General features: G+C 42.0%; 1 protein-coding gene across 2 annotated transcripts in view; it reads right to left on the reverse strand.

The window, feature by feature from the left end:
- Positions 1-23,813, reverse strand: part of hibch (3-hydroxyisobutyryl-CoA hydrolase) — a 113,861-nt gene that overhangs the window by 66,438 nt on the left and 23,610 nt on the right. For both annotated transcript variants that reach the window (XM_047046788.1, XM_047046787.1), the window contains exon 7: positions 6,630-6,708. In XM_047046788.1, the coding sequence (XP_046902744.1) occupies positions 6,630-6,708 (79 nt within the window). The remainder of the gene's footprint in view (positions 1-6,629; positions 6,709-23,813) is intronic.

Raw genomic sequence — 23,813 nt, forward strand, 5'->3', positions numbered from 1 at the left:
CGGTGCGGCTAATCTATGGATTTTTACAGCTAACGGCCACTAAGTGGAACCGAGAGTGGTACGAGAGACAGAACGAAAGACAGAACGAGAGCAAGACAGACATACATTACGAGAGTGAGACAGTTTGTGCAAAGGAGGTTTTCATGCACAAACCTTCATTATGGAAAACAAACGTAGAAATGCATATGATGCAGCTTTTAAGTTAAAGGCAATCAATCTGGCTGTAAAAGAAGGAAATAGAGCTGCTGCAGGTAGCCTTGGCATCAATGAGTCCATGATGAGACGTTGGAGACGCCAGCGGGAAGAACTGTCTCAATGCAAAAAGTAAAAAAAAGCTTTCAGAGGTCATAAAAGCAGATGGCCCGAACTTGAAGACTTTCTTGAAGATTGGGTGAACACACAGAGAGCAGACGGCCGAAGTGTTTCCACCGTGCAGATCCGACTGAAAGCTAAAACAGTCGCCACTAAAATGAAAATTCAACATTTTAAAGGTGGACCATCCTGGTGTTTCAGATTTATGAGACGAAAGGGACTGTCCATCAGGGCGCGGACGACTGTGTGTCAGCAAGTCCCTCCCGACTACCAGGAAAAAATAACAAACTTTGGCGAATTCACCAAAAGAAAGAGAGTGGAATATTCCATCGGACCGGACCAGATCATAAATATGGATGAAGTGCCATTGACGTTTGACCTGCCTCTCACTAAGACTGTTAACAAGAAAGGTGAATCGTCCATCACGTTGAGAACCACTGGCACGAGAGAACAAATTTTACTTGTGTTCTTGGCTGCACAGCATCTGGACTAAAGCTTCCGCCAATGGTGATTTTTTAGCGGTTTACAATGTCAAAAGAAAAGATCCTGAACAGCATTTCCTTTAAAGTCAACAAGAAAGGGTGGATGATGGAAAGCGTAATGAAGGAGTGGCTGAATGAGTACTACGCCCTGGAGGATTCTCTTGCCAAAAAAAAGCTTTGCTCGTTTTGGACAGCACGAGGGCCCATATCACAGATCCTGTGAAAGCAGCCATCAAGAGCACAAACTCAATTCCAGCTGTGATTCCTGGGGGTACAACGGAGCATCTGCAGCCACTCGACATCAGTGTCAATCGTGCGTTCAAAGTGGCACTACGCGTTCAGTGGGAGGCGTGGATGACTAGCGGCGATAAATCATTCACCAAAACTGGTTGCATGCAAAAAGCAACTTTCGCTCAAGTTTGCGAATGGATCCTGATAGCGTGGAGGAGTGTCAAACCATCCACGATAATCAACGGGTTCCGAAAGGCTGGACTGCTGCGTGATGAAGAGGAGGACGCCGCCACAGCCCTTCAGAGGCTATTTGATTCCGTCAGTGACGAAGAGAGTAGAGTGATTGACAAAACCCTGAGCCTGTTCGATTCCGACAGTGACGAAGAGGAGTTCGTTGGTTTTAGTACGCAGGAAGAAAACAGAGATGAGGATTGAATATGTTATACAAATATTTAACTTTGTTGAAATGTTAATAAATGGGAACTTTCTCAAGCAGCAATCTCTTTCCCGACAATCCCCTCTGTGCACGAACTAGGGATGCACGATAATATCTGCACGTCATCAGTATCGGCAGATAAAAGCTTCAAAACGTAATTATCAGCATCTGCAGATATGAAACTTTCTGCCGATGTACCTGGCCGATAAGGTGACGTGCAAATTATGCGCACGCGAAGCAAATGTTTAATTAAGCAATAAGCCCGTCGCGTTGTGCCTAACAACTCCCCTTACCTGTTCTAAAATCAGCGCAAAACACGGACTTGCGGGCCTTATTGCTTTTCTTAAACTGTTACTTCAAATATTTGATATGGTTGAATAAATAAAGACATAAAATAAAATAACATTTAAGAAACAAAATAGTTTAATAATAAACCGTAATTCTTCCGCCACTACAAAGTATAGTTCCTACATAAATCGTTGCCACGCAACAGATTGAAAACAGTGGACGGCCCATATCGTCTTTATAGTGCCGGCTTCATTCCTTGCCTTTGGTAACGCTTCGATTTCAGCCTCTGTCTTCTCTGCACGCCTGGTCTTTTTAAACTCTTTCTCCTCCATTCTGTTAATAGTCTCCCACCACTCGTCAAACGTCAGCCCACCCAGCAAAACAAAATTCACAACAAATGTTGCCATTCTCTTTACGACTAGGTTGCTTGCTACCGTGTAACTTTGTAACATCTTTTTATTTGAAATATTCGATGCGCAGTAATATGGAATGTTATGTTATGAGGACAACTTGAAAGGTTATGCTGGATTCTACAACGGCATGGAACACGATATAGCTCAGATATATATCAGAATCAAGGATTGGAACTATCAGTTTTAGAAGATACTATGAGCGCCAACAACATGATTCAACATGTCGGCTGTGTGGCAGGACTTTACAGTATCAAAGGATGATGACAAAATGGCTATTTGCGGAGTTTGTGTCAGTGATGCGATACATTTTAAGTTTACAGAGTGACAGCTGCATTTCTGTGCATATGTGTCAAGAATGTGTCATTGTCAACAACACAGTTTTAAGGAAACTGTAGTTGTTCAAGTTCAAGGAGGTACTGTTCAAGTATGAAAATTGTGACGTGAATATATAAATAAATCTGCCATATTTGAAATCATTTCAATAGTTTTGTGTCTATGTCTATTTCTAAAATGATACAAATCAAGTTTTTAATGTCCCGTATCTACAGCAAGTACCCCATCATAATTTACATTTACATTTAGTCATTTAGCAGACGCTCTTATCCAGAGCGACTTACAGTAAGTACAGGGACATTCTCCCCGAGGCAAGTAGGGTGAAGTGCCTTGCCCAAGGACACAACATCATGTGCACCGACCGGGAATCGAACTGGCAACCTTCAGATTACTAGCCCGATGCTCTACCCGCTCAGCCACCTGACTCCCTTAATAATAACAGATTAACTCTAGGAAGGAGAGACTTTTCAATAATTAAAAAGCAGAGGTGTATATATCGGTATCGGCATCGGCAATCGGCCAAAATGAGCTTGTAAATATTGGCATATCGAATATCGGCAAAAATTCAATATCGTGCACCCCTAGCACAAACGTGTTAGGGGTGTTATTAGGTATTCAGTAGGTATTCTACCTACTGATAAAGTGGAACGGATTTGATTGTAAAGCAACGGAAAGATCGCTGGACTAGTAGACCAGTCAAGCATTAATATTTTGATCGCAATTGTGGGGGGGTCCAAACAACTTTTTTTCTAAAGTGGGGGGGACATGACCCCCCCAAGTTACATTGCGGCGACGCCCATGACAGTTGCCAAATGTATTGCATTAGATTGCTATTGTTGAGGACGAGGGGTTCACCAAAGTTTTGCGAGTGGCAACGGGTGACTCGAGCATCAAGGTACCGCAAAATCAAAGACGCACACTAATGGCAAAAATTCGGAAAATCGGTAATATGTAATTAATCATGATTAATCCACAGAAACCTGTGATTAATTTGATTTAAAAAATATATAATTTCACAGCCTTATTATTATTATTATAGGGCCATAAATGCTGTGGGTTCGGAGAACCGGACCATGGCAGAAATTAAGAAGAAATGGTCCGATGTAAAACTTTAAATTAGAAACGAGTGGTGGCGCATTGTAACAGCATGGCAGCTATAGGGTTAGAGTGACATGCATTTCCTGAGTGATTTTGTCATTCGTTTGACACCCTCAAGTTTAACAGAAGTTATTAAGTGGTGGCGGATTAAACAGAAGGCTATATAGCATTTCCCGTTTTGGGTTTTGGCATTTTGATGTGGTCATCAACATCAATGATCAAACTTTTATTTTTATGTTTTTTGAATAGTCAACGACATAAACGTAGTAGTGGAAACTTTATTTTTTGGGTAATGTTTGGTGAGTTTCGGCACTTTTCAGTTAGAATTCGCCATGTTACAGAGCCAGACAAGTCTTTGCGGACGGCCCGCACATTCTCACGTCAAGTAAATCTTTATACATCACAAAGTGTGTGTGAAAACCAGCGTTTCATTAGCGTCTGTACCACTCAGACGTTTCCACTCATTACAGCCGCACCATCATAAGTCTGAGCGATCAGCTTTTCTCCCAGTTTCAGTGGTTTCAGCACACCCTTGATGCTATTAGAGAGGCCGAATCCAGTTTTGTCTTTGACTTCCACAAACCTCTCTGTCACTGTTGTCAGGCAACACGTATCGCAACACATCCACCATTTGTGATTTACAGGATACATCAGTTGTCTCATCTGCCTGTACGGCAACAAATAATGTCTCGTCCACTAGCTTTGCTATCTCCTCCTTGTACACTTCATACATTATGTCTAACAGTTCGTTTTGTACAGTGCTAGATGTCCCTTTGAAGATGGGCTGAGCGTCGTAGTGCCTCTGCAATCGCCCTCACAGAGTCTCGAAAATACATCTGAATATTCAAGGATCCAGGAAGTCCACAGACTCGTCGTGCCACCGCAGTGCGGTTTCACATTTTCCACACAGCTTAATACAGGTTATGATCCGACTGAGAACGTACCTGTTCTCCTCCACCTGTTTGTTATGTTGCTCAATGGAGCGTCTGTATGCACTGTCGACTTGGGCTGCGACATTTACCCTAACAAGTAAGCCCAATTTCACAGCATTGTCCAGATGACTCCCGCTGCTGTCATGTTTGGCAATTCTCTCTGAAAGATGTTTTAAATCTTTGTAACCCATCCTCGACCAAGTACCATCTCCACCAAATAGCAAACATGGAAAGCAGAAGAGTGCATTCTGTTGTATGCTAACCGTTAGCCACTTTTTTCTTTAAAAACCACTCCACATTACACCCACGGTTAATTTTACCAGCAGTTTGAGTTGTTACAATATCCCGTTGATATCCAAGTCGCTTGACTTCAAGTTTCTCCTCCAAATTAAGGGTTTCAAACGGGTGCTTTAGTATGAAATCAACTGTATTCATTTTCTTTGAGTTATCTTGCGTTTCGTTTGTGAAGCTAACAAGCTAGTGACGACAATCTACTCGCTCTTCTTCTTGCCGACTAATGTTGGCGTCGGACAGACAGCCAATCAGGTCTGAAATACGAAATGACGCTGTGGGGCTACCGGCTCTCAGCCCCACTTGGCATTAAATTTGTGTGATCTACATTACATTACATTCTGAGCATGCATATTAATACTTTCCCACGTCCAATGTACATTGCATTTTGAGAGAGGGGCTAACCCCACCAGAGCCCCACCTTCACGATTAGCCTATGGCCACTACTGCGAACTTGAATCGGCAAAACGCAGTCTGAAGCAGCAAGGCAGGGACCAATGAACATGAAACAATGAACATGAAACAAAATCCTAACACAAATGAATGATATGCAATTTAGGAAGATGCTATATTCATAGATAATAAATTATAGGAAGTAATCTTTGAGAAATAAAAAATAAAAATGTTGGTGCAGTTCTTTCTGTTGACAACAGGTGTGGCTGACAACAGATGATACAGAATGCTGCAGCATGAGTCCTCACCAAGACTAGAAAGAGGGCGCACATCACACCAGTCTTAAAATCCCTGATCTATCTTGAAGAAAATAATTCTAGATTATTTATCTATAAATCTGTCAATAAATTATTTGTCTATAAATCACTCCATAGTCAGCCACCTAAATGTATTCCCGGCATGTTCTCAAGATACGCACCCAGTAGATCCCTGAGGTCCTCTGGCACTGAACTCTTCACAGTTCCAAACGCCAGGACCAAGAGACATGAAGAGGCAGCTTTTAGTTGTTATGCTCCCAGCCTTCGGAACAATCTGCCAGAGACTCTAAGAATGGCTGAAACTGTGGAAACCTTTAATCTCGCCTTTTATTCCCTTAGATATGTCTTGTGGCTTTAAACCTCAGCGGCATAGATAGGGACTTCGTAGTAAGCAGTGTCTCTTCACCATTCTGCTGAGCGGGATTAAAAAGACGGCAGCACGGATATATACTTTGTGGTCTGTAATCTTTACTAGAGCGGACTTTACAAGCCAGTAGCATCTCCACTTTACCGTTGCCGTATAACTGGAGTCCATGGGTATTTATGGATGTAATACTGTGTTTTGGACTCAATGTTTTACTTGATTGGATCGCTTGGACCTTTGACAATGTAGCCAGACCATTTTAGTTGGAATGTTTTGTATAAGTGGACAACTGTGAGGCTCAATAGATGAGTCGTCTCGGTTTTCTTTCGGTTTGTTGACATGTTGGTGGCCGGACAAATAAGTTGATTGTACCTGCTATTGCAAATTGATCTTGAAATGGTTTATATCGATAGAATCACAAGAATTATAGCTTTCTAACAATATATGGCATGTGTAGCAGTCTAAAACAATTTTGGGGGGATAGGGGGTGATTTTTCGGCCCGCCGGCAGAGGTTTTAAGCCTACCATCCCATATGAGAAAAAGAGACAAGAAGTTTGGATGCAGGGGGAAAAAGAGTATTCTAAAGAAAGAAAAATTAAATTGTTTAAAAGTAAATTACTGTGGACCTCGGTTCCTCTACATTCCACAATGCTGCCTTGCGATTACTTATACAATTGATCACGTCTTAATCATGCAAAGTCTGAACTTGGAATTTTTCCATTGCCATGATTGTCTTACCAATTGCTGTCTCTGGCATGGCAAAAAGCGTCTTCTCCGTCGCCACCCTAAAACGCCCATGGACGGAGAGGCCGACACCCTAAGAAAAGGAAAATAACAAAAATGTCATGGGTGTAATGGGCTCAAGGGGTTGAAGCCCTCTGTGACATGTTTGCGTGTAAAAAGGGCAATACAAATACATTTGATTTGATGATAAGCAGACTGATACAAATTGTAAAATATATGAGAAAGACTCAGAGGAGGAGATAGAGGGTATGAAGGGAGGACATGTGTATAACCCAGGGGTCGGCATAGCCTGACGTTGTCATACTCATAATTCTATTCAGAATATGAGTCTGAGAACTCTCCGTTGGGCTTTGACTACAGGGCGTGTTTCAAACGAGCCTGGAAAACAAATGCCTCTTCGCTCAATTGGATAGATCTATAACCAATCAGAGCAACAAAGTATGTGACGTATGTTAAGCACCGCATAGTTGTTGTCAACAGAACTAAACTACAAGCAGACTTGAAGTATGCTTGAAGAATGAATACAAACGATTTTTGCCGGTGTTGTAAAATTAATTTAAGGGTAGGGAGAGTACTTGTTCACACAGTCAACCTTTTTGAGCGAAACAATAAAGGGCAATGCATATACGAACAAGTTCTCCGTTCAGGATTACAACTCCATCGGGGCCAGCTGATAAATTAAACTTTTACCGAATCCCGTAGGAAGGACGGCAAAAACAAATTTTCCATTGACAAATGCCTTGATTGCGTCTCTCTGTTCCTCTTTCAAAATTAATGCGCTCCCGATGTCTTCTAAAACAGACTCGATGGCAGAATCATAACATCCCAGATCCCCAGCGGTAGCCATGTTTGTTCAAAACGAATTCAACTTAAACGCTCTTTTGTGATGTGGGTGATTACGTTACTGGTTGATCATCTGTCCATCATCCTATAAAGCCCGCCCGGCAATTTAATTGGTTCGCCCAGATTCTGGTTTTCTGTAGTTGGTCCCCAATACGAGACCCTCCAGACCCAACTTCCCGAACAAATTCTTTTTTGGGCGGGGAGAAGTTGGGCTGGCAGCCAGGCTAGGGTCGGCAACCCAAAATGTTGAAAGAGCCATATTGGACCAAAAAAACAATTCTGTCTACCTAGCAACCTAGCATAACACTCGTAATGCTTCCTGTTAGTGTTAGCTCTACTTGCTAGCCTCCTCATTGTAAAATTTGAGGCCATATGATAAAGTTTCCATAGTCAATAAGATAGATAGGTACTTTATTAACCCCCGAAGGGAAATTATTGTGTCCAGACAGATAGCTAGAAAGCTCACACAGTCCAGAAAATCTTTAATCGATAAGTTGGATATTATAGCTACAGTACAGCAGTAGCTAGCGATCTCAGTCACTACGACGAGTTTGATACACCGTTAGGCTACAATATTACCGTTATTCGCTAAAAATATCAACAGCAACGACATCGGGAACGTCTTGTTTTTCAGTTCACAAGATCATAATCATGAAACGTGTTATAATCCTAATAATCATAAAACGTGTTCGTGGTTAAATGACATGGAAAATCCTGTTGGCTTCAATGGCTTGTTAAGGGCTCTCAAGTGTCACGCATTGAGAGTGACAGTCACTCATTTCGGTCTTTAGTCACGCCCTCCCACCACACGTTGTATTTCTCACGCCGAAAAAAAATATTTATAATATATTTAATATGCCGCAGCACCCAACCAAAATTCCTCTGACCGCCCCACTCTCACTATGGAACCGGTAGTCAAGCGCGTCTCCCCTGGAGTTCTTAGTCGAGCCTGCTACTTATCAAAAAAAAGAAAGGGTCTATACAATAGCCAAATCGGAAAATAGCACCATTGTATCTGGGTAAGATTTGATGCAACAACCAATGGAAAAAAAGCATATCCTGTAATTTTTCGGGATTCTGCTACGTCTTCCGAAAGTTTTGTTCACCTACAAAGCAAACCGCTGGAGCTCGAGCATCACTTTGAGCACAGTCATGATCTCCTGTTTTAATGTTACAACAAATTCTCAACTTGTTTGACACAAATAATGACAACTTGACTGCTGTTAAAAAATGTTTCCCAGATAATTATCATCAGTTTTTCACGAGTCTCTTAACCAACAGTTTTACAGCCTGTTCACTGACTACACCTGCTCAGAACAAGTAGTTCATAGATATAGCCGTTGTGTATCGGTGAAACTCACTCTTCAGGTAAGTAAAACGCCGCCCGCATCAATGGTTATCAAGCTTTTCGTTGGTGTAGTTGGTAGTGGCGCCGCTTGGAATGTCAGAGGTGTCAGGATCGAACCCAGTGCGGCATGCATATTGGCCCGATCCCTTTGACTTTTAAAATAATGTAATATTTCATTATTATACCCTGGCCATGGATGCATTAATCATTGCTGCCTTTAAAATATGTCAGGTAAAAAGCAATACATTAATTAATTTTGAACCCCCGACGGGGTGGGGGTGGGGGGGGGGGGGGGGGGAGGAAGGGAGAGTGTCACTCTTGCCTGTCTTCAAAACTTGAGAGCCCTGGTTTACTATCGCCAGCCAAGATCAACGTTATCCACCCAGATGTAAGATATTTGTTGTTGTGACGTCAGGCTGAAATGCGTTTGTCATATAGTTTTTGTCTATCGGAAAATAGTAGGTTGGAATGTTCAGAATCACACGTGTGACGGTACTCTGTGGGGCCCGCTTTTGAACGACCACTTCTGTGACGTTAAGAGGTGAAAACACAACCATTTTTAAGCCAAGGACAAATGCCAGAAATTCCCAACTCTGCTACAGAAGCACTACACACTGCGTGACTGTGTGTGAACACATCAGGACTGCAGCATGCTGTTGTGGTTTGTTTGATGAACCCATGGTGAACTGGTCCTCTGCATATGTATTTTGGCCTCACGTTCATATAGTTGTACCTAGCTGAAGCTAGCAGTAAACTGAGGAGACCCTCGAGTGAGACAAAGACAGGGTTTTACAGACAGTCAATGCAGAGACAAAGCCATCAGCTTATGGGTGGGATGCTGAGAAAGCTACTCTATCACTGCAACAGACGATTAGGATGCAGTACTCAGTTCTCCAGTAGACAAGGTCTGAGGAAAACTGACCTTTTAATGGATTTACAAACATTCCTCAAGGACTACACGACTCATGGACACTATTTCGATGACAGTAATTGATGTGTTATAATGTGTGCTTTTCTCATATTTTAGAATGTGATTTTAATTGATATTTGATTGTAACTTCCCTTCAGGTAAAGATAAGTCTCTCATTTTATATATTTAAAACCATTGAAATTGAACCCTTTTTTAACCTTTAGATGCGTGAGTTCTAAGTATTTCCAACGCTTCCACCAGAGTGAGCTATTTTTCCAAACCTAGCAACCTAGCAAAATACTCGTAGCAATGCTACTACCTGCTAGTGTTACTTGTTAGCCTCCTAATTGTAAATTTTGAAGCCATACTATAAGCGTTTGTCATATCGTTTTTGTCTATCGGAAAATAGTCAGTTGGAATGTTCAGAATCACACGTGCGACGCTAAGCTGTGGGACCCGCTTTCGAACGATCACATATGTAAGACGCTACTCCTTAACGGGTTAAAATAGGGTTTTTAAATTTATTTATTACAACCAAGTATCTTAGTAGCTTTACTTTCCACTGGGTTACACCCTCTCCCTTCTAAATGTCTGATGTCCTCAACAGACTTAAACTGGACTATTAACTCAACATAAAGGGAGTAGTGTGAGTAAGTATAGCTTTCTAGTCTAGCTCTTCCTAATTTTAATAACAACATCTCTTTGAACAATGGTAACAGGTTGATCTCTGGCTTTACCGGACTCATCATATGTAAGTCTCATTGGTTTAACTGATCTTTTTGGTATAGTCTGTTTAGGAGCCACTTCTGTTTTAAAGGGGCGATTGATTGCAAAACCGATTTTACCTTGTCATAGTTGAATAAAGACAGTTTGGTGGGTAAAATGAACATAAAGTGAACCTCAAAGTCCATTGACACCTCTTTCCTATGCAAATCTCAAAATGAAAAAATGTGGCTGTAAAACGCTAGCTTTTCAACAAAGCCACCGGACTGAAGTCAGTCCGGGGACCGCTTTTATTGGCTCTGGTCTGTATCTTTGTCACGCCCAAAAATTTACATCCAGACCAGCCCACTTGCCCAGTCCGAGGTGGCGTAGATCTCCGATGCTAGTTTAGCTGCGCGCTGCTTTCAAAGAATATTGAAATTGGACCATGGTCGTAAATGCTGTAGTCCAGGTTGTACAGGGAACGTTAACACTCAGTCCTCCCAAGGAGCCAAACATTCGACAGGCATGGCTGCTGTTTGTCTATGAGAAGATCCCAGCGAAGTTCGACACAATTATTCATTTGCTCTGAAAATTTCACCCAAGACAGTTTTGACAACCTTGGACAATTTCAAGGAGTATTTGCTAAGAAACTGAATCTGTAAGGAGGTGCTGTTCCAACCGTATGCTCATCGCAACCACAAGCTGTAAGTACAGTATGATTTTGTCGCTAACAGTTATTAGCAATGCTAACGTCTCCTGTATCTAGCATAGGTAGAATGCTAAATACGTTTCTAAACACATCAACAGACTTTCATTAGCGAATGACTCTAGCTAGACTAGCTGTAGTCGGCATTAGAAGGGAAGCTTCCGAAAAAATTGACAGAAAACAAATTGCAGTCTGGCTTATTGTTAACGCCAGGTGCTAGATACAGGATACGTTAGCATTGCTAATAACTGTTAGCGACAAAAATCATACTGTAGTTACAGCTTGCGGTTGCGATGAGGATACGGTCGGAACAGCACCTCTTTTCAGCAACAGCTTCATAGCAAATCCTGCTTTACATTGTCCCAGGTTTTCAAAACTGTCCTTGGTGAAATTGTTCGCGCAAATGTGTCGAGGGTCGAACTGCACAGGGATCTTCTACGCTACGGTATAAACAAACATCAGCCATGCCCGTCTAGTCAGTTAGCTAGTAGGGGTGGAACGGTACACTGAAGTCACGGTTCGGTTCGTACCGTGGTTCAGATATCACGGTTCAGTACGAGTTCGGTACAACGGAGGGAAAAGCAAAACAAAAATGCAGAAGCAGGGCTCTAGACTAACTACTGTACATGCAAGTCTTAGCTAAATGTATGATGCGCTTGTCGATCAGTCCTCCTACACCACGACACGATAGGCTACTAGCTGAGCAACAGCGCAAACACGGGCAGGGATACAGTAGCAGCAACGCCGGCCCTGGGGGCTGTTGCACAAAAGTAGAATAAAGAAATCCAGGATAACTGAGAAAGCGCAGCTGGACTTAGTGTGATCCGCTCATCGCGGCTTATTCGGTTGCACGTTTGCCAAACCAGGATGAGAAGGTGAAGATATGTCAATCCAGATGTACATAGTTGTGCACCTTCATGGATTTCTTAAATAGACCATGGTATCGATCACAGATTGACTGATGCAGAAATGGAGAAGACGCGTGCAGCATATTTTTCACCCGCTATAAGCAGCAACTAATTACGGAAATTGAAGCATAGTGAAGCATATAAAATGTAAAAAAGGAAATACGGCAGCTGTTATTAGACAGAGAGAAAAGCCTGGCAGACAATCGTGAACCGACTGAAAGCGTAAAGATTGAAAAATATCTAGGCTACTTACTAAGAAAGTTGTACACTGTAATTGCTTTAATATGCTTGTTTTATGTATTGGTTGTATTGTTGTATCTGTGTTTATGGGCTAAATGTGCTGGTTTTACTGTAAAGTGTCTTTGAGTAGCCTACCATGTAAAGCACTATGTAAATAACATGTATTATTATTTATCCCACTTTGCCTTAAAAGTGAGCAGAAGGAATGAATTTTCCTTGGGAAATTTCCCCTAAAGACTAGGCCTAATTTCAAACCCTTATTCACAATGTAAGAATATGTTTTACAACCATACACAAATCTCTATAAGCGGTGTCTGATTCTAAATGTATTTCTACAATTAATATTCATACAGAACAAACATGACTGGATAAAAAGAATCCTGGCAACAAGTCAAGATAAAATATAAAAACATTTTGCAGGCTGGTAAGTGCCTTAACAGTTTGTAAATGGTATGTAGAAATTACTTACAAGATGCCTGCTACATATTCTGCTACAGTCTGGTGGCAGGAGAGTAACTGTGTCTCTGGACACACAAGGCCTGCAAGTACCTTGTATGAAGAGGGCAGTTTTTGCAGGTGGTCAGTAGCTGTCCCACCTTGATTCCCTTCCATCACAGGCCTTCCTTGGTTTAAAACACAGTTACTCTCCTGCCACCAGACAAAGATCCAATGAGTATTATTCATTAAAAGCACATGGCTTGGTACATCCTGTCAGCACAAATTATATTCAATATGGCAGGGGGAAGGAACTTCTGCAGTGTAGGAAGGGGCTTCTGTAGCTGATGATGAGGAGACTGTGTCACTGTACTCCAGAAGGCCTGAGGTATCATGTAAATCGTATGGAAATGCATATTTAGCCCATAATGGATGAGAAGGCATTTCAGTTTATTCTTTGCTCCAGAAGGGCAATTTGTATGCAGCAAGAAGGCATCACATGAGAATATACAACTCAAACCACACAAAAATTAACACAATAAAAGTCAGTTATATAGCACTCATAATACATATTTGTAACAGGATCCAGACGCAGTAAGCTACAGCCTGACAGCCAGCCTGGCAACATAGTAAGTATGGGCTAAAGGAAATCTAAATCATGCACAATTCCTGCTGTGCTAATCAATGGGTGGTTTATAGAATTCACAAACTGTCAGATGTTACTCAACATCTGAAAAAGCTAATTGAGCTGGCAGATGCAGATTGCTGTCAGTAAAAGTCTCCAGGATCTAGACCTTGCAGTTGGGAACCTTCAGGGCCTTCTCCGCCTTCAGAGAAGGCCTAAACAAATTGTAAATAATAATATATTTAATACTAATAATAAAGTATTCAATAAATAATAAATAAATAAGTTATATCTCATTTAATTTAATACAATACATTGAATACATTTTCTCTCATCTATGTTCTATAGTTAAGCTTACTGTCAAGTTCATGTCCTGAAAACATGTTATCCAATCAGAATCGTCTGTCTCTATTAAGGCCCAGTTAGCTGGCTCATTCATTGGTTAGGACTTCACAAATCCTGGGGAAGGCCAAGCTATGTGTTTTGGTGTGAAGAGTGATGGGCAAATCGACCAATCACGCTGTGATTTCAAGTGGGCGGGAACAAAACAAAACATCCTAGGCCTTCATGAAGTCCTAATCTCTTGCAGAGTGGTGAGAGCGGTTGAGAGACAGAGCAACGTCCACACTAGCCCGGGTAAATTTAGAAACACATACATAAGTCTGCGTTTACACCTCCCGTCCACACTAATACGGCGTATTCGGACACTGAAAACGGAGCTTATCGAATACGCTCCCCTAGCCGGAGACATTTGAAAACGCCGGGTTCGCGTAGTAGTGTGGACGGGGTCCACTGAGCTTTTCAGATACGATGACGTTCACTTGCCATGACACTGGGGTTAGCTTGCGCTCTATAGACCAATTATCACCCTACGTCACACAACTGTCAAGCAGGCTCAACTGTGCATGTGGGTTGCAAAAGAAGAACTTCTCCCCGTTCTATTACTCTTGGAGTGTCGTTCAGGACATCATATATCTCTGGCCACTGGATTGCAGGGCTTGATATTAACTTTTTGAGGCTCTTGGCCTTTGGACAAATACGTTTACGTTCACTTGTCAATGCTCAAAAGTCACTTGACCCCGATACCCTTAAATAAATAGCCTGTCCAAGTGATCGGGCAAAACTAGCCTGGCTAACGGAGGTCGCTTTCTCAGGCAAATGACGAATGAAACAGACAGATTAAAGAAATCCGAGATTCTGGCTATCTTCACCAGACTCGTATCTACATTAGGCAGTCCTCCCTGACGTTTCTGGTGTAGCATGGAGTGAAATACAACATTGTGCACACTGCCAGTGAGCGAGTCTGACTGAGGCTAACGTCAAAACAGTGTAACTGGAATGTAGTCTCACTCAGATTGCCAGTTTAAACAAATCAGAAAAATAATTGGACCAGCTGACTAAAAGCAGAATTCCCATATCTCTTGAAAACTGCCCTGCTCGACTTTTTAAGTGTAGAATTGACTGTAAAAGTGTAAAATTATGAACTTTGTGACATGACGTGAAGACATGGTTGCCGCTCGACTATGCGGTCTGTACCAGGCGACATTCTCACTCAAATTTCAAGACTTTCGTGACCCAAATCAAAATTCTGATGCGACAGATCATTGGGTAATCGCTTTCTCTCCCAAAGGCATGTCCTCCTCAACGCTTTTGGTCTTTTTAAATCTAACTATTTGTATTATCCGTGTGGTCCTTTTTCCATTTAAAATGCTATCCTTTCCCAGTTTTCTGCAGCCACAGTGCGCGCGCATCCCAATTGTTTACAAACAAATAATTGGTCTATAGCTATAGCTAATGTCAAGATGAACATGGAAGGTGAAAGAAATATGCTGCTCCATCTCTATAATTTATGTACCAGTTTAGTTAGTGTACTACTTCAGATACAAGTATTATCACTTAATAGATACGCGTTACTCCTACGCAGAAGGCGAGCGTTGTACTTGGTGTGCCTGAAGAGATGTTATTGACGTTATGGTCTATTTGTTTACATCCGTGTCATCGTTACTGTAGCTAATTAAAGGATTGCACTTGTTTAACCCATTCAATTAATCGTATTGTTGCTTTTTTCCGCAATTATTTTTTTTCGGCGGTGATGGCCGAGGTGAAGGCCCAGCTGTTGTACTCACGGTTCGCCACTGAGACCTTGGTATTGAAATCAAGAAGGAAACACTGAGGAAACTGTATCTGGAGTGAAAGAAACTAGAAAAATACGTGTCTTCAATCCACACTTAAGCATATCTGTAAAACAATGTATTAACCTCTCATGTCTGAAAGCACGTCTCAATATCAATGCTTCGTCATCCAAAACTTAGTTCAGAAATGGGCATGCCATGGTGCAATAAGAAACACAGGTGAATGGGACTTTATACACTGCTCAAAAAATAGAGGGAACACTAACACATCCTAAATCTGAATGAATTAAATAATCTCATTAAATAGGCTACTTTTTTCTTTACATAGTTGAATGTGCTGACAACAAAATCACACAAAAATGATCAATTATCAATGGAATCAAAGAAAAAGTATTTTATAAAATTATTTTATTTATTCAGATCTATGTGTTCATTTAGTCTTCCCTTTATTTTTTTGAGCAGTGTAGGCTATATCGCCTTCATTACTGACTTCATTGAAATCACAGTTGCAACTTCATCAACCATCTCTAAACAACTGCAATAGTAGGGTTTAAATTAAACTCGTGACAGCACTAGTGACAAGTAATGCATGTTAATAAAAAATACATAAGAACACATTCAGAAGACAGCGGAATAACTGTTAAAAACGTTTATTTCGGATGTGAGCGGCAGCTGATTTAACACGAGACTCCAGAATTAATCTTAGCCTGGCTGTTAAGCCCAATTTATACTTAGGTCGCAGACACTTTTGAAAAGGTCGCCGACAGAAATGGCGTCACGGTCGACACTTAACCGTCGCTTGAAAGTGTCGCCTACCAGGAGAAATTTCTACTGGCGCTGATGTCGTCACATTGAGTCGTGCAAGTTTGATTGGCTGGATAGATGGCACGCGTCGTTGACTGCTTTGTTTTAAATTTTCAGTGAACGCTCAACAGCTGTTTAAGATGTAAGGAATAAAGGAGAGATTGGCAGAGCAAGTTAGAACATATCCACACCTTTATAATGCCTCTCAAAATTAGCTACAGCCATTTTCTCCGATCAATCACCTAGGCTGCAAAGCGTAAACAATGTAACCATAGCTATGAATGTAACGGTAAAAAGATTCTGTTTACGTCACGCGAACCTTGAGCACAGGCGACTGTTTGCCGAAGTATAAATGCAGCAGCCTGAGCGACACTTTTTTTCGTCGGCGACCATTTCAAAAGTGTCGGCGACTAAAGTATAAACTAGGCTTTAGCCTGCTCGGGAGCAGGCTAGCTGCAAAGAATACATCTCCATGGTTACTTGGCTGGGTTTAATTCAACCTGCTTTCGTGCAACCAACTCAAAGCTGAATTCATCCAGGATAATTTACATATCCCGACTTAATCCCTTATCCTGGTTTCGTGCAATAGCCCTGAGGTCCCTTACATATACAACAAAACACGGACATTGATGGAGCGCGAGTTGTCAGCTGCACCCTCCGTTTCACTAACAACTGATGGTTGGACTTCTCGTGCTACCGAAAGCTACCTCACGGTGACTGCTCATTTTATTGACTGAGTGCGAAATGAAAGCGTCAGTTCTACAGACACGGCCCCTGTATGAGCAGCACACAAGCACTCACCTAGCTGAGAAGCTACAGAAGATTGTGGCAGAGTAGAAACTAGAGAGGCCTGGACATTTTTTATTTATTGGGTGTATACAACGTCAGCACACGTTAGCAACAACTCATAGATACTAAGCTCTGGATAAAAGCGTCTGCTAGACTAAATGCACGTTCTAGTAAGACAGCAATATCAGCGAGCCCTCAGCATTAGTACCGCAGCTAAAAGTCTAGGAAAGTTTAGGCTATTTTTCGCTATACTTACACTACGAACATTCATATTTAGCACTAGCGTTGCATAGGCTACGTCTTTGGTGCTGCTGCTAGCTATCTCTGACTAACTCAGGCACAGCTCGGCTACACAGGTGGCGGCGCCAATCAGTTTCAGAGCTAAGGCGGGGCTAGAGATTGTCCCTAAAGAACACAAATATATTACAGTAGTTCCGCATTACATTAATTAATTTGCACGCGAGTTTTATTAATTTTTATACCGTGTATTAGTGATGGGGGAAACAAAGCTTTCCGAAGCAACAAGCTATTTGACACAATTGTGTCAAAAATGTATCGCTTTTTCGAAGCGTTCAATAAATTTTCTCCCTAGGGACATCTACTGGTCGAATTATGGTATGGCGACTGTATCGAGCGATGGAAAGAATTAAGTGACGTCAAGTCCTCGAGACGTCAGTATCACAATCGTCATTGACAACTTGATAAATAAGGGTTATGTGACAAATGTGTCGATGTGTAAGTGTCAAAAATATCTTGTTGTATTATAAACAACGCAACATCTTTGCTATTTTACGTTCATAATATTTATGTTCCGGTGCTTATAAATATTTTCTCCTGAACAGTTAGACTCAGTATGGCCTCATGGTAAGAGCTCTGCCTGACAAACTAATCTTACAAGTTTGAATCTTGCTGACCACATTTTAGAGGAAGTATGTGCTAAATGAATACATTATTATTTGCTAATGTAGACCAGTGTTTCCCACACATAGACTTATTTGTGGCGGTGCGCCACAGAATCAACACCGGCCGCCACACATTGCGTTTCGTAAAATATATATTTTTATCGCTATTTAGGTTAAAACACGCAGCGTATTCGTTCAGCTGCATTTCCTTTCCCCTGCTCTCCCTCCGTCTCTGTCACTCATGCGTCTTTCTCACGTATGCACACAGTCACAACGTCAGCACACGTTAGCAACAATGCATACATATTCCGTTCTAGTAAGACCGACAGCTATATCAGCGAGCCTTCAGCATTAGTGCCGTAGCTAAAAGTCGAGGAAAGTTGAGGCTACTTTTCGCTAGGTAGCTGACTCACATTTACATTTAGTCATTTAGCAGACGCTCTAATCCAGAGCGACTTACAGTACTCGAAGTTTCCCCTTGGTTCTTTTGGTGAGAAGTCTCAGGAGCTAGCTACTTACCTGGCGTCATGGAGCCGACCAGTTAAATAGTTGTTTAGCACTCGCGTTGCTACATGCATGATGCAGAAATGATATGTTAGTTGTTGTTAATTTTGTGAAGGTGTGAATCATTTTGGATGAATATGTAATGTAACAAATTATTAACAAATTAACTGTGTAACGAATTATTAACGAAGGAATTATTACGACCCCCCCCCCCCGTCTGACAACTCCCACCCCTCCCCGCCACAATTAGATTTCTAATCTGTGGGAAACACTGATCATCATACATGGCACAGAGCTTTTCAGCATGATGTTGATCCTTGCAATTCATATCCGTGCACATTAGGGCATCCCTAGACAATTCAACATCACTAAGTAAGCTGTCAGTTAATAGAGAATATCTGTGCATAACCTCTTTGGTCAATTTTGACCAGTCCAGTTTTCTTGAGGGAGCAGCATTACCCTTGTTGGCCAACAAGGGTAAACTCTCAACATTTAGCTGCATAGCAACTGGTATGTGATCAGTGGTGACCAGCCCATAACATATCTCTATACTTTCCAGTGAGTCATGAGCATCAGCTGTGGTCACAATATGGTCTAGCCAGGAAGTTGTGTGCCACGCTTCACTTACATAGGTAAAACTTGTATCAGGCAATAACGCTTGATATAATTAATTTAGTTTCATTACAGAACTGCTGCTGCAGATGTTGTGCAAATAAACACTTATCTGACATGTCAGCATTAAAATCACCCATGACATAGACACAACATGAACTAATGTCCTCTATGAAGGACTGAATAAAAGCTAACCTGTTCTGAAATTCATCCTCATGGTCATAGGATTCGTATGGTGTGTACACATTTAAAATAGTAAATGTATTTTCATTATGATTAAACTCCAACCCAATAGCTCAGTCAACGTTAAGCCGCACCACCGTTCGGTCATATTTTATGTTTCACAGTATAGCTACACCACCAGCTATCCTCCCATGAACCATTCTCATGCTGAGATCGGTAGTGGACTCTCCAGCACCATGAAAGTTGTTGTGTAGGGAGTTCAATTTGTCCAGATCTTGCTTGGCCATCCAGGTTTCTTGAAGGCAGACAATGGCACTCTCGTCCAGCAATGTGTCCACCACCAAACGTCTTGATCTATCAGCAGCAGTATGTCCTACTCGGAGGCCATGAGCGTTGTAGGATACAACTCGCATTAATGATCTACCACGGACCCATCAGGGCAGCTGGCCGGTGTGTCTGTCTCCCTGGTCTCTACATACAGGCCTACATTCATCCCAGCATCATGACTGAGCTGAAGCTCGGTACCCTGAGAGCGGGGGGTATGCTCTGGTCTAGCTTTTTTGAAAGTATAGACCAAGAGTAATTACCACACCACAACTGGCCCACCATTACCCATAGGTGGTGCTACATTCCACGCCCTAAAGCACAAAGATACAAGGCTTTCTGGAATGGATAGGCTAACCAAGTCCCCTCCCTGCACTCCTTGGGTTGAAAAAAGGCCCTTGTGGATCTTGATGGTATTGCATTTCAGATTTGGTATCCCATTGGTAATTCTGCAGCATAGATTTTTCTATACAGTTACAATTTGTCAAGAATATACATTTTTCAATGGTTCGCAATGTTTGGAGGAATCCGCCATTACTGCTTGCAGTTATATATATATTTTTTATTCTTGTACCATGGAAGTCAATGGCAGCCCCTAGAACCCTTCGATAACTTTTTGAGAAATTTGGCACACTCATTAAGGACAGTCCCCTGGTCCAACTTACCAAGTTTCATGTCTCCCATTAGACCACTCTAGCGCCACCAACGGGTCAAAGTTGGACTTGTGTTTACACACGCGACTTTTGAACCTTATGACTGATTTTCAAAATTGAGGTACCATTGGATTCCCTGGATCAAGCCGAGTTCAACGCACCCTATGACGTCAATTTCCGGTTATATAGATTTTCCGCAATTTCCGGTTTTATCAAAAACCTTTGAAAGCCTACTCCTCCTACAATTTTTGTCCAATCTTCCCCAGAATTGGCACACATCATCTTCAGAGCAAGCCTCACTCAGGCATTATAAAGATATATGATATTCAAAACCGTTTGTCCGGTACAGCCAATCAAAATCGTCAACAAATCAACCAAACAGGAAATTGGATCAAATCTCGGCAAATCAACTCAAATCTTTGAGTTGTCAACACCAAACTTTGTTTGATGACTCGGAACCCTTTTCTGAGGATGTCCATACAATTTGGTGTCATGTGATCACTGGGCGTGGCCGCAAGAAGCAAAAATGTGTTTTGGCCAATAACTATTGATTTGTTTGCCTTTATTAAGTGATTCCTTTGTCTTATATCTTGGGACATCCCGTGTGTGACTCATAATAATTTGTGATAATAGCCGAATTGATGCGGCCGCCATTTTGAATTAATTGAAAAACGTTTTTTCTCTACTCCTCCTACAAATGTTGTCCAATCTTCACCAAATTTGGCAGAGATTATCTTCAGACCAAGCCTCACAAAAGCTACCACATGGTGTTTTGATTTTCGAAACCGTTTGCCCGGTACAGGCAATCAAAATGCTGTTAAGCCAGCAAACAGGAAGTTGGGTTGTATTTCAGTAAATTTTCGATGGATTCACACCAAACTTGCTGCGTGTACTCGTTACCCTCTTCTGAGGATGTCTGAAATGTTTTCTGGGTCATTGACTGCTTGGCCACCTCATTGCTGCTTGCAGCTATATTTGGATTTGGTCAGATTTGGTATCCCATTGGTGAGTCTGCAGCATGGATTTTTCTATACAGTTACAATTTGTCAAGAATATACATTTTTCAAGGGTTCGCAATGTTTGGAGGAATCCGCCATTACTGCTTGCAGTTATATTTATTATTATATTTCTCCGCTAAATGGCCCAATAGCTCAAAAAGTCCTGGACCCGATTTTTCCCAATTTGGCCCAATGATACAACAGGTCACTCATTACTCCCAGACTGCTAGTGGCCCATGTGCGCCCATAGGTGGCGCTATTAAACACGCCCAAAGTCTACGTGATTTCCCCAGCGCCCCATTACTCCAAAATGCCTGAAAATTGGTATACATGCATTATTTCTCATGGGGAACAAAAAAGCCTCAGGGACCCATATTGTCAGACCTATGAATTTTTTTTTTTTGTACTGTCCAAATTTGGTACAACCTTCAAAACCCTTCTACTCATAAACCATAGACCCAATCGACTTGAAATTAGTTACAGATGTGTAGAATACATGTCTTTACATAGGGTGACATGGAATAAGAAATGCAATACAAAATGGCTGAAAGAAGTGTATTTATGTAAATGTACAAATTGCCTCAATATTTTTTTTTGTTAATAAATCAAATATAATTTTGACTGATTGTTTTTCAAACCTAATAGGGTTCAAGACGACATCAATCTCTAGTACCATTAACAATTTCACCTTGGTATGTCAATATATGATTGAATTAAATTGAATTGCTCCACAGTGCGCGCGCTTCAAATTCTCACAGACTTATTCTGCCCCTTGACACTAGGGTGACCACCTGTCCCGCTTTGCGTTGTGTCGCACCGCATTTTCACCCCTTGTTCCGCACGTCGCATATTGAAAATGCTGTGCTATACAGCGCAAAGAGGAACAGGTGGTCAACCTACTGACACACGCGCGAGCTTGGCGAGACGCGCACACATCCTTTCTGGAAATGGTGTGCTGACCAAGCCCCACCCTCACCCTCAATTCGCTTCCAATAGCAGCTCGCCGTTACGAATATAAATTATTTTTTGGCGGCCATTGTTGTTTTCAACTGGATGAAAGATGTGTCGGAGGCAGCCACGTTCGGTAAGTCCTATTTTTACACATTTTAAGCTAGAATCAATGATTTGGTTTGTGAAAGTACACTACTCTTGAATTATGGTGAAGGTTTGAACACTTTGAGACCTTTAGATTGTGAGTTTGAAGTGACGGAAAACCGCACTCGAAAAGTAGCTAGCTTTTTCCCTCTGTGTAATTACTGAATCATGTAGCATCTCGGTGAATTCATCAAAAAGGTAGAGGAGGGCAGCTTTTAGGAGAACAAGCAATTCCCCACAGACCTGTCGGCTCAGAATTTAGATTTGGGTTGAGAAAGTCTTTGTTATTAGCCTATGCGCCAGGGAGACCGCATAGGCTTAGGCGGCAGCCATGTTTTGGTCGCGTCATGTTCATAAGTTCACCATTTTACAGTTCGGTCAAAACCCAAAAATGTGTTTGTTACCAAACCTCGAGGAGGGAAGCCTTTAGGAGATGTAGGAATTGTGGTTGTAGCCAGATGCTCCGATTATATTTGTGGAAAACTTGCAAGTGGAGTGAGACTGCGTCCCGAGGGTACATTGTTTTGACTTAGCCTCAATGACAGACTCGGCTCGCTCACTCACTGGCAGTGTGTAAACGATATCGTAATTCACTAAATTCTTGTCCTAAAATGTCAGGAATTGCTGCTTTTTGTGGACAAGAGTCTACTGAAGATAGCCAGTATATAGTATCTTTCAAAACAAGCCTATTTCATTTGTCATTTCCTGAGAAAGCGACCTACTTTAGCCAGGCTAGTTTCACTCGGTCAGCCTATTTAAAGGTCTCTGACAGTCAGAATCACTTTTTACAGGCCAAGTTCGAGCTGGTCTTTGGTCAGATTTGTATATTGACCAGTTTAGAGCCAAATACTCTTGCCAGAGCCTGGAATCGAGCCAAATGTTTTGAGTGACTTTGCATGACATCAGTTAAACACATTTGGATTCAAGCTCAACAAATGCCACTGCATTTCACAGTCAAAACTGTAGTTTATGTCAAGTGTAGATGTAAAAAGCATTTTTCACAACTGACATAGATCCTTTCTTCACTTTTACAGGTCTGGAGGGTCATGCAGAGGCCTGCTCAACAGAGTTCAACAGAGGATGCTGAGAGAAAAACTGATCCCTTGCTGGACTACCCCCCTCTAGCTGGACAGAATCTGAATCAGGACAGCTTCTCTTCAGCCCTGACCCCAGGACAGCTTCATCCAGCTGGCCTGCCCTGACTGCCTGCCTGCCTGCAGGCCCTGCTTGCCTCTGCCTGCAGGCCCTGCTTGCCTCTGCCTGCAGGCCCTGCTTGCCTCTGCCTGCAGGCCCTGCTTGCCCCTGCCTGCAGGCCCTGCTTGCCCCTGCCTGCAGGCCCTGCTTGCCCCTCCAGAGACAGACAGTCACCCCACAGACACGGTAGCTCTGCAGACTGCTTTTTTGAGGATATTGATGAAAAAGGACAAACCAGCATTTTTTACTTTGATGAAAGTCTACATTT

The sequence above is a fragment of the Hypomesus transpacificus genome, chromosome 23 (genome assembly GCF_021917145.1).
Source record: "Hypomesus transpacificus isolate Combined female chromosome 23, fHypTra1, whole genome shotgun sequence".
Lineage (NCBI taxonomy): Eukaryota > Metazoa > Chordata > Actinopteri > Osmeriformes > Osmeridae > Hypomesus > Hypomesus transpacificus.